The 11,772-nt window shown below is 49.9% G+C and overlaps 4 protein-coding genes across 4 annotated transcripts; 2 read left to right on the top strand and 2 right to left on the bottom strand.

Annotated features, from left to right (window-relative positions):
- Nucleotides 1-1,004: 1,004 nt before the first annotated feature.
- Nucleotides 1,005-2,863, top strand: FPSE_12445 (uncharacterized protein; the record flags this gene model as incomplete). Its single annotated transcript, XM_009265562.1, has 3 exons — nt 1,005-1,110; nt 1,166-2,770; nt 2,823-2,863. The coding sequence occupies 3 exons, from the start codon at nt 1,005-1,007 to the stop codon at nt 2,861-2,863; spliced, it is 1,752 nt and encodes a 583-aa protein (XP_009263837.1).
- Nucleotides 2,864-3,496: 633 nt separating this feature from the next.
- On the bottom strand, nt 3,497-5,281 carry FPSE_12446 (uncharacterized protein; the record flags this gene model as incomplete). Its single annotated transcript, XM_009265563.1, has 1 exon — nt 3,497-5,281. The coding sequence occupies one exon, from the start codon at nt 5,279-5,281 to the stop codon at nt 3,497-3,499; it is 1,785 nt and encodes a 594-aa protein (XP_009263838.1).
- An 884-nt stretch (nt 5,282-6,165) lies between these two features.
- On the bottom strand, nt 6,166-8,140 carry FPSE_12447 (uncharacterized protein; the record flags this gene model as incomplete). Its single annotated transcript, XM_009265564.1, has 4 exons — nt 6,166-6,832; nt 6,887-6,903; nt 6,959-7,222; nt 7,271-8,140. The coding sequence occupies 4 exons, from the start codon at nt 8,138-8,140 to the stop codon at nt 6,166-6,168; spliced, it is 1,818 nt and encodes a 605-aa protein (XP_009263839.1).
- Nucleotides 8,141-10,295: 2,155 nt separating this feature from the next.
- On the top strand, nt 10,296-11,615 carry FPSE_12448 (uncharacterized protein; the record flags this gene model as incomplete). The annotated part of the gene is made up of 1 exon (XM_009265565.1): nt 10,296-11,615. The coding sequence occupies one exon, from the start codon at nt 10,296-10,298 to the stop codon at nt 11,613-11,615; it is 1,320 nt and encodes a 439-aa protein (XP_009263840.1).
- Between the last annotated feature and the right edge of the window lie 157 nt (nt 11,616-11,772).

Genomic DNA, 11,772 nt, shown 5'->3' with positions numbered 1-11,772 from the left:
CCCCCCCCAAAAGACGCTCGCCCGCGCTTTCTCCCTTTCGTATTATTGCGTCTCCTGCATTCTCCATTCTCCACAAGCCGACCGTCCCATCCCATTCACACCCGCTACTGTTACTGCTACTGCTCCCTCTCCTCCTTCCTGCACTTCCTGCTTTCTTCCCAGCGGAAACAGCAGCCACAATTCAGCATCCGGGCCAATTCCACGCTCCGACCTGGTTTCCAAGTCCACCTTACTCTCGCTTGATTCTTTGCTCTTTCTCCCCCAGAAACGCCAACTCGTTCGCTCCTGCTTTTTCACTCATTCTTATTATTCTCAACTTCAGTTTCGGTTTCAGATTCGACCCAACTTTCAATCTACCCAGACCGATTCTCATCTTTACAGCCTCATATCCGCAGGATCGCGTCCACCCTGACCGTCACTTGACTTTTTTTGCGCCTCTGGTGCACGCCCTATCATGCCTACGATTCCATGATTGAATATGTTGTAGAAGCATGTGTAAGTTCTTCATTTCATTTGTTCAACCCGACCTCACTCACTTCTTCCCTTCTCAACTCCTTGCGTTACGGTCATCTCTTCACTACGTACCTTGCTTGCTCTTCCCGCAGGGTGTCTGTTCCTTTCTGTTCCTGTTCCTGTTCATGCTCCTCATCCGCTCCTGCGGGTTCGAGGCCAAGAGCCTCGCATCATACCCCAGTCTTGGCATTTCATGAACTGACATCAAATCGTCTAGCGCTCACCGAGATACGAAATGTCGTGTATGTCTTTCACTTTATTATCTATTCCGTTCATCCGCCATGTTGTTCACTCTCGTGGCTATTGTCATCAACACCGTTTGCTGGCGTGACAAGCACGACTACGCCGCCTCAAACCCCCACTCGGATCACCTCAGCAAACAATGACATCGTCTGGCACGAACTTCCCATTAGACGGCATCATTTTGCATTTTTACTACAATCATGAACATCGCTGACCAAGCTTGCTAGCCTCCTGTTCAGTAATCCAGTATGGAGTGGCGCAAGTACGGTTCCGTCTACAATCATCCGAAACCTTACGGCTCTCTCGGTGCGTTTACCTTCCTTTCCGGAACTTTGCGACTTCAACTGCGCAGAGGTAACTTTATTGTCAATATGACTTCGACTTACCAAATAAAAACAGTCCGACATAGCATATAAGGAGCGCATCTCCACCAACGTCACGACCCTTACCACCACCAATCCCGATGCAAGTAACGGCGTCATCAACGGCCTTCTATACGTCCCCGATCTCGACAACAACCGCGAGTGCGACCAATTACAGTACCAATTCATCCCTCGAAATGTTACCCGTCGAAGCAACCTTCCCCCTCAAAATTACAACCTCATCGCTCTCGCCCCATGGTTCAGCATCGACTGTACCTTGTCTTACCTCGCTTCTGCGCGTCTCGACCCCATTCGCGCTTTTATCTTCTACAAACCCAACAATTCTTCGAATCAGCCTCAAGATGCCGACTCGCCTGTTTGGAACCTGGAGGACGGTGGAGCTTGGATGACCGCTAACAAGTATCCCATATATGCCATTTCTGGCCAAGAAGGTCAAAATATGATGAAACAGCTTAGTTATTATTCCGGCAGTGTGGACGACATTCCTTACGGCGAGAACATAAGCACGATTTACGGCCCAAACCCGAGAGATTATGTCCGTATTTGGACCGAACTATCCGTTGAGGACGAATCAGATATCCCTCCACTCTGGGCCTTCTTTCTTATAGTTATTGGTGCTTTACTGGCCATATTTGCGTTCGTGTCGATAACTATGCACCTGGTGCAGAGGCGGCGCCGCATATCACTCCGGAAAAGGGTCGAGTCTGGCGAAGTCGATCTTGAAGCCATGGGTATAAAACGCCTTACAATACCCACCACACATATCAATAGTTTCCCATTATTCACATACAACGCGGATCCTGAATCGACGGCACCGCCCCCGACGCCTTCATCTACACGCCGCCATCGAAGTCATCGAGGGTTCGATCAACAAAGCGTTCGATCCGGTGTCAGTGTCCGAAGCAAACGATCTGGTATTGGAGCAACTGGCGACAATGCTGCCACCAACTTCCAACCCAGTTGCCACATCTGCCTTACCAATTTTGAACATCGAGTGACCATCATTCGAGAGCTTTCATGCGGGCACATATTCCATCCGGAATGTATTGATGAGTTCCTGTCGAAAAACAGTTCCCTCTGTCCAATGTGTAAGCATTCGATGTTACCAAGAGGCTATAGCCCTAGAATCACAAATGGCATGGTTCGTCGAGAGCGCGCCCTTAGCAAATTACGTCAAAGAGTTGATCTCGAGGATCTTTCCGAGGAAGGCGATAACACCAAGGTGAAGGACTGGGGTAAACGACTATTCCGGACTTCGTCGTCGCCCTCAAGGCCCCCCTCAGCGCCCTTGATTTCTTTGAAACTGCCTACATTAATACGACGACCTGCCGCAGAACCTGCTGCAACGGAAACGCAAGAAGGACCAGAGAGACAATCCCCACCCATTGGTCCCGCTGCACAGCCTGAGCAAGAATCGAACATCCGTCCGCCCGCCCCAACTACGACTCCAAGAACGAGAAGACCCAAGCCCAAGCGTCTGAATATGCTTCCAACACAGCCAGAAAATTCGGAGATGAGTACAGAGCCAACACCACGACGTGGTAGCCCGTCTTCCTTTGCTCGACAGCGTATGCGCGAAATTGCAGCCAAGAACGCACCCTTTGACGACCCCGATTCTCAGAGGGCAATCTGTAAGTCAAACCCAGATACTACAATGCCTTCACAAACTAACATAACATTCAGGGCTGCGAGCGCTTTCCAAGGTTTTTCCTGGCTATTTCTAACCCAGCTTGGAGTGTTATTTAAATTTCGGCGACAACTCACGTTGCATTTACTGGCCGGGCATGGCTTTTCGGCGTTTTGTGTCATGAACGGGGTTTTAGGAATATGGGCTGATACCATGGACGGCAATTGTTTTTCACGACTATTACTAGGATTTATTGGTGCATTGGGTAGGCATTAATGAGGCGTTGGCTCGGTTTATGAGATTTATATATATGCATGCAATCAGGGCCATAGTCCGCCGTAGGAAGGCGGGCTCGCAATGGCCCGTCGGCTATGTGCATTGCTACGAGAAAAGGGTTTCAATCTAGGTGAAGCAACATCATCAAGACAGTGGCTGGATAGCCTGTGAGGAATCAAGGCATCGTCAACATAGAAAGACATACCCGTACAAAGAATATACAAACGATAACAGGCGATCTTGGAAAGAAATGACAAACCTCCTTGTAGCAAAAACAAAATATCGTTTATCTCAGTAGCCAACTACCACTACACTCGCCTAAACTGCATTATATGTTTGGCCCATTTCTCAAGAGTCACCATTCTAAGTACGCCCAGAACGCCCAACACAAAATGATAGTCCAATTCTCGCTGTTTTTAGACTTGGGCGTGGATGCTTCTCAGCCCTTTCAGCGTCATTTCCCTTGCCCCTCGAGTAACGGCTCATTGCGCACTCCTCCTCGGGCCAGTGCATCCCGTACACGATCGTTTTCAGCAGCGCGGATCCTGCTCCTCGCATCCTCAAGACGCTCAACTCCTCGGTCGATAGTTTCGATATGAACACTGAGAGGGATTGGGGGACCCCCTCCAATACCGTTGCGCAGCACTTCGGGCTCAGCCACTCGGTCACGAAGGTCTCCTAGGCCAGCCTGGATACTCTCTAATTCAAGAATGAGCGCGTTGACCTGTGCAACTGCTGAAGAGCGCTGTGCGTCAACCTGGCGCAAGAGGGCAAGCTGGCGTGAAAGGCTGTTGAGTTGATTCGAATTTGCGCCGACAAGTGTCCAGATGTTCCACAGTACATTCTCGCGGCGAGATGCTGTATCGGCAGAAGAACGCGAGCTGATATCATAGATAAGCATAAGGTGGTCCTCAGCTTTGGTGAGCAGGCGCAAAACAGCTTGCGCTTCGAGTATCAGGGTTGAAATGCGGTCCGAAACTAGAGCTGTATGCTCGATATACTTGTCGAGGAGAACGCGCTCGTTAAAGATGTGTTCAGTAGTTGGCTGAAAAGGGTGAAAGAGCCACGAGGCCCAGCCGAAGATAGGAGAGGGCAAGGATAGCGAGTGCGCGTCATCCGCTTCAGGGGCCAAAGTATCGAGATAGCGAGACGTCCAGCGATTGATGCTTATGACAGCGTCGACGGCTGAACCGACATGGGTGTTGAACTTTTGCAAGTCGGCTGCTGTTTGCCGCGCTGTATCCACATAGCCGTCGAACTCAAAGAGAAGTTCATCGCGAGCCTGCAGCTCACTATGTCGCACCAGGCTGCGAAGATCGCGGATAGCCGTTTCCGAACGTTTCATCTCAAAGGGCAAGGAAACTCCATCTGAGCTTTTCTCGAGGACTTGCTCGAACTTGGATTGCACACTCATAAGATCATCGAACTCGACATTGCCACCTGGTGGCACGATGGCGTCTGGAGACGGGCAAAACGGAAGATTGAGGATAGATGCGCCTGGGATACGGCAAACGGGTGAGAGAGATGCGGCGATGGAGCGAGTTGCCATGTTCTGAGCAATGATGAGACCACCAAAGCAGAGGTAAATTGACAAAAGAATTGCGAAGGGTTTCTGCGCATAGCGAAACGCGAGACCGATGACATTGAGAAACCAGCCGAGCGTGTTGTAAATCGCCGTAGGAATATTTTGGGCAAATTGTCTACCAACCGCAGGAGGTGCTTCATTGCGACGTTGCCGGCGGTAATACTCGTCTTCGGCATCATGTCTCGCCCGCACCATTCTCTGCTGCTGTGCTGAAGCCGATGCCGATGGGTTTCCCCTCCTTCTTACACCCTCATCGCCGCCATATCCTATTCCCAAACCCCTTATCGTGCGCTCGCTCCTAGCACTTCCTTCAAGTGAAGCGTCTAAACGAGGCATGTGGAACTCCGGGTCAGGCGTTCTGAAGACTCGTTCTCCGTTTGCGCTAACACTGGCGCGGGAAAGACTTGGTCGGAACGGTTCTCGGAGGATGACTTGCTCGTCGTCGGCGTCTGCGCCAAAGTCGCGAATGCTGTCCTGCGAAGCGAAACTGATGCTGCCTTGGGAGAAGGGCTGGGAAGGGAAGTTTCCAGAAGAGTTGGGCGGTGATGATTCTCCAAGTGATGGAAGGATACTCGTATCGAAACTGTCGTTCTCGCCTTCAACAAAGCGCCACGAGTCTTCTGGTCGAAGCTCACGCTGGCGCGAAGATACCATTGTTGTCCACCACCAAACCTCGAGTACAGTCGAGTCGTACACGAGCGCGCGTCACTGGAGCGTCGCCTCAAGTCAGATATCGTTTGGGAGTAACGTATGTTGGCATCAGATATGTATGATGCTTGGTGGAAATGTCGTGTTTTAATTGTAGCTTCCAGCAACTATATGCGCCTAGTTTCTGAAGCGTGAATAGCTGAGTGATGTCGTTAAAGCAATGCGAGCCAAGGGTCTAGAAGCAATGAGTCATTTGGTTACAAGATAATATTTTCACGCAAGAAAAAGAGGAGTGTGCGTTGTTCGTGAACGGGGGGTTAAAATGAGGCTAATGTTATCGTGTTGAATGATGCAAGAGGGAGGGTAGCAGAGGAGGCGAAGAGTTAAAGGTGAGGTCACTGGGTACTGCCGAGTCTTGGTGGGGAACGGGTCGAGGCAACGAGCTAGGTACCCTTGTACATTGCTTAAGCTGCCTTAGCTTCGTTGTTAGTCTGACCAAGACCTCGTGGTCTGTCTCTCTCGGTCTAGGGTATCAAGTAACGGTCACGATCTTAAACAAACGTCACTTTATCCAATCAGGGACTAACTCTTGGGCATTAATCTTAGATAGATAGCCTTTAATAAAGTGAGTCATTAACTCTGGACTTGAATTAATCAGATAAGTATGGCTCTCTGACTATCTGCTATCTCGCTGAAAGTCGAACTACACTCACCGCATTCTCGTGGATTACACTGCCAGTCAAAGACCCAGCTGCTCATGTCAACACACAACGAAATGACTTGGTTAGACTATTAAAGTATAGTCTAGGTAAACATCTATATACTTGCAACACATAGTCAAGCACCAAACACACTTCCAATTCCCTTGTACCCCTCCCCCTCTATTCTCTCTATGTCCAATGTCTCTCGGTCTTCACATGTGGAGACTGTTCCCCTGAGCTGCCTGCATTGACATCGAGACTTTGAAATGACTCTGCTGTAGTGGTGGGAAAAACATATGGCACTGAACTGCCACTGAAGTTTTGCTCTGTCCAATCCATAAAGTGTGACATGTCTCTCACGGACTGTGGAGTCAGTCCTGACCAATATTCTGTTGCCGGATTCCAATTGGGATTGTCTGCCTGTGGTACAGCATATGCAACTGCGCTGGCGTTCGCTGTCAAAGTTGGCAATTGAGTTGCATGCGAAGTGCCATTCTCGGCACCCATTGGTGTTTGCTCTAGATACTCCGAGGTTCCTTTCAACCTGGACCAATGCTCGCCAGCTTTCCTAAGGATACTTGAGAAGAAGTCAACCTTATGTCTATAATATGACTGTTCGTTAAGAAGCCTGGCAGCCCGATCCAGGCATGGTATGCATGAAGGAGATATCTTCTGTGGCAAGGCATGGTTGAAGAGTGATACTAGGCGTAGCGGTGCTGCTTGAAGAATGGACGACAGTGAGGGATCAAACTCCACAGGAACACCTTCGTGAAGGCGAGGTATATAGGGACTCGGGTGCTTCCCGTTAGCGAACTTTCGAACATCATAAAAGTGACGCTGCATCCGGATCTGGAGACTGCAGAGGGGTTAGCTGAGACTGAGTATTATTAGGATTCCGAAGTCAACGTACTCATAAGAGACTATTAACTGCAAGGAAAATTGTAAGTAGCTGATTCGACCATCGAATAGATTAAGAGCTTACAGCAGAATAAAGTATCATATCCACCGTTCCATCCTCATCCACCCATTCCATTTTCGAACCCTCGATTGTGTTCCGCCACCGATCGATAAGTTGGCTTGCATCTTCTAATGCACCGAAGCTTGTGTCCCATGGGATTGTGTGGAGAAATTGAGCCACGGAGCGGTCGTATATGCGTATTAGATTGACGAAACAGGCCCAGGAAGATTGACCGCAAGACGCGCCTAAGTGACCATACTCGGTAAGGGGCACTGGAGCAGGAAATTTCTATTTGCGAGTTAGCACTGGATTGTCACCACTAGTAGGTATACTTACGCCAGACTCATACTCCCATTCCTCGCATGGGGCCTCTATGCTCTCAGTCGACTTAGGCGGGCAGAGTGACGAATGCATTGGGTCATCCCTCATACTCAGCAACATCTCGTGAACGTATAATCCCCAATACGTCCGACGGCATGACTCAGCTAGGTAAGGTCCATCTTTCTGATCGGCATATACCTTGGGTTGAAGGTCGAGAACGAGTGCAAGTCCGCGGGCCCGATTGAACAGAGAGGGATAGAAGTTGTCCCGCTCACCGAATGAAGCGATGGATAGGGACAGTAGTGCTTGCACATTCCAAAGCGTCGGAGGAAGTTGTTCGTGCGACATCTTGTAAACTCGCTCCCAGAGCGATCCAGTGTCTACCAGGGAGTACCGAGATGCAATATAAGCAATGGTAGCTTCGAGAAATCGCATGTCGTTCGGGTTTTCTTCTAAAAGCCGTTCCAAAATTCGTTTCGGCGGGGCCCAGGAATGAGCGAGGTGAAAGTTGGCATAATACAAATCAAGTGGATTGCGAAGAGGGTGATGGAAAATTGAAAGATTGGGAGAAGGTGTGCTTTCTGTTGTGTCGTCTTGATCGGTCATCGAGACCTCATCTCTGATCATGTTGCGTTTCTTCGGATTGCGGATTCCTCGCCGTGAACTGACGTAGTGACATCGTTTCCCCTCCTCTTTGCAGCGTGTACAAGAGGGTATGAACCCATCACACTTAGTGTGCTTACTGCGGCAAGGGACGCAAGCAATAGAAGCACGAACCTTCGCATTTGAACGTTCTGGCCGGTTTCGCTTCTGACCTGAGTCGAGCTCAGCCCGGCCTGAAATGTCGTCTTGCGATGAATCTGCCATTCTCTGACAGACGGACATATTGGGTCTCGTGAGTGAATGGCGAGGAAGCACTTTTGGATCCTCAAGTCCTTGGATCTGTTGGCAATTGCCTACAGAAGGACCCAATCTGCGGGTCGGATTCGATGGAGGGTGCCCCTTGGTACCAAATCGGGATTGTTTGCCTGGAATCAACAGTGGGCACAGGTCTGTGTCAAGTGCCAGCGCCATGGAAGCTATGCATGCATTATATATATATGGAAGAGACAGCCCAAATATATGAAAATGGGAGTACGGCTGGTACCAAAGGGAGTTCAATACGAATAAACGATACTGGGCAACGATATGAGTGGCACACGAGAGCTGATCGCCAGGACCAAACAAAAGCAAATCTCTCGTCACATTATGATTGGGAGAATGAAACCTGGGCTAGATACAATCTCAAACAATGCTGCAATGTTAACTCGTCACCCAGTGGTGTTGGCTGGCCGGTATGTGGCGCGTGGATCTCACTTCCCGGTCAGGGAATAGGCAGTACAAGATCTAACAGAATCGTCTAGCTACATCTATATGTTGGTTTGTCAATATGAGCAGACACGGTCCCCATACAAGTAAGTAAATATGAATGGACCTCGGAAACTGGTATCAAGTTGTTGGTCTGTCTTTGCATTTGCTTATTGTCCGCGAGAGCTAAGAATGCCCACGAGCATGAATTATCCACCCCTGGTACATCGAAATACTGTTACCACTGGACCAAGAAAGAACTGAGCAGGAGTTGTTTAGTACCGGTGCATCCTTTCCGAGACAAGTCTTTGATTTTATCTGTCCTGTTTGATGCCACTATCAGAGGTGTTGCGTGGGGTAGGTACCTAGTCTCAGCAGCCCAGCAGAAGCAACCACTCGGGGCGGGCCTTGCAAAAGCTCCCGTCTACTTAAACAGAATAAGGCTGGGCAGCTTATGAGAGTGACTAAAAACAGCCATTCGGTCTCAACAGGTAATATCTCGAGCTGTGATTGCTTGCAAGTGTCTCCACTGAGAAGGTCGTGCCCGCCTGCCGGTCGTGTGGTGTATGTATACAAGAACAAACGACTCTGACGTGTAGAGGCGCTGTAAAGAGACAGGAGGAAACAAAGATAAGACACTTTAATGCTTTATTGCTTTTTTTTCTCCAAATGAGCAAGAGCGAGAGAACCCTAAATGTAACACAGTATTCCGGCGGTTGGTTGTCGTCCTTCCACCTCCCAGGGTTTTGGGTTTCGGGACATATACTTGTGCATGCAAGCCATCGGAGATGGCTGAGGCCCCTGTTTGTACTTTGAACACGCACTGAATGTATGTATACCATGGCTCGATCTTGCTGTTAAGGGATAACATGCGCTGGGGTCCCAAGTGTGGTTTACCCAGAGCCTGGTTGTTGGTTCGTTGACGATTTACGACGCTTTCAGAACGAGTTCTGGTTAGTTCATTGCTAGTCTGAAAGATACCTAGTTCCAGAAACAATAGAAGCCCTAATAAAAGGCGTTATTGAATAGCGGTTGAGCCGCACTTGCCGTCCTTGGACTTATCTGTGTGACTGGCACAGGCAGGTAAGTGCGACTTTTAGGTAGCAGGCAGGCAGGTACCTAGGTACCTTCTGCCGAGTAGCTCCTGTCACTATTCAGATTCATCAGTCTCAGTGCCCAAACGCTCATTGGCAAATGCCAAAGCGGGTCCGGTCCGGGAAAGTCCTCGAAGGAAGGAGTGAGGGAGAAACGGGGAGCTGGCTGCAGACGGAAGGGAAATTTGGGGGCAGGAAAGTGATACAAGAATAAGCTAAGACTGATGGGGTTCGACTCACATGAAGGTGAGCAAAGCAAGTAAGACAGGGTAGACAGGTCAGGTTAAAAAACAAGTCTCTCCAGGGATTATGTAGACTATTGTGCTGTACCTAGGCAAAAGAGGATATGGCACGGTAAAGTTGCCGATCAGGCACTGTAACACCTCGGCTTCTGTTGGACGACCCCAGACAGAGACCCCGACCTTGTCGTCATGGGTCCGCCTAACCCCAGATGCGATACGATGCGCCGAGGTGCGGCGCGCTTCCTTTTTGCTTAAACATACAACGAACCTCACACCAACCGTCCGACTGCCAGCCGACCGATAAATCCAGTAACTAACTAACCCGCCCCCAACGGTTCTTTTTATGCATAAAGTCAAATGACCGACACGACTTTCGCACAAGCACAGCGCCGCGTCGCCGCGCGTCGCCAAACCCGCGAGGCCGAAGCCGTTGCTCGCATCACTGCACAGCGGCAAGCGTCTCGACCCAGAGCCAACCTCGAGCGCTTACCATACCCCTTAAATCGCATCGGATCTGCTTGGGATGCCGTGTCAACTAGGGAGGGCACGCGCCCCGCATTTCGAGTAGGACAAGTCGACGCCGAATTGCTCGATGTAGAGTTGTTGGACATCCTCAAAGACCAGGTTTCTGAAGGCCTAAAATATTTTGGCGGAGGGCACCTGCATGATGACTGGTCGGCTGAAATTATGTTGGCACTAAGAGCTGTCCTTTTCAAGCTTACTGTCTGGGATCACGATGCGACATACGGTGCGGCTCTTCAAAATCTCAAATACACCGACGCCAGGAATGATGGCCTTATCCTGAAGGCACCCTCGAAGGTTCAAAAATCACTTTACGGTCTGGTCACAGTGTTTGGAAACTATGCTTGGACGAGATGGGAAGATTGGCTTCTGGAACACGATGATGGCTATGATGAGCCAAGCCCGCGGCTGAAGCGACTCTCGAAGTTCACTTCGGCTATATCAACTGTCCACTCAGCTGCTGCTTGTGTCTCATTTCTTGTTTTTCTACTGCACGGACGATATCGAACGCTTCTCGACAGAATCCTGAGAATGAGACTTGCGCCACCCACAAGCCAAGTAAGCCGAGAGGTTTCATTTGAGTATCTCAATCGTCAGCTTGTTTGGCATGCGTTCACCGAGTTTTTGCTTTTCGTGCTGCCCCTGATAGGCATTCAGCGATGGCGACGTTGGCTCACCAGGACCTGGCGAAAAACAAAAGACATTATCAGGACGGGACCACAGGAAGAGGGCAAGGCCAATGGCGAGTACGCATTCCTCCCAGAGAGAACGTGCGCGATTTGCTACCAGGACCAAAACAATGCGACTTCGGAGAACGAGGTCATGGCAGCAGCAGCGTCCAGTGGTGTTGTTGGCTCGGCGCAGACAGACATAACCAACCCATATGAAACAATTCCTTGTGGGTGCGTATACTGTTTTGTGTGCTTGGCTACTCGCCTGGAGAGGGAAGAAGGCGAGGGCTGGACCTGTCTACGATGTGGTGAGCATGTCAAAGAATGCAGGCCCTGGAGTGGTGACTTGATAGAGCCCTCTGCGAAGCACGCTTCGGCTAAGACGGTGGCCTTTTCGGACGATATTACTGGCGGTGTACTTGTGGATGAGCATGATGAGGGATCATTAGTAGAGAGCCTGAGCACAACCTCTGAGCAAGGTTAGGATGACGGTCAACTTATGCCGCTGAGATTTTAAGGCGCCTAAGTATTTATATTTTGTAATAATACCCGAGAATGCAACTTCACTATTCCCCCCCAGATCGGAAGAGCACACGTCTGAACTCCAGTCACCTTGTAATATCGTATGCCGTCTTCTGCTT

The sequence above is a fragment of the Fusarium pseudograminearum genome, chromosome 1 (genome assembly GCF_000303195.2).
Source record: "Fusarium pseudograminearum CS3096 chromosome 1, whole genome shotgun sequence".
Taxonomy (NCBI): domain Eukaryota; kingdom Fungi; phylum Ascomycota; class Sordariomycetes; order Hypocreales; family Nectriaceae; genus Fusarium; species Fusarium pseudograminearum.
The sequence above is the reverse complement of the archived record's forward strand: the minus strand, read 5'-3'. Positions and strand labels throughout refer to the sequence as shown.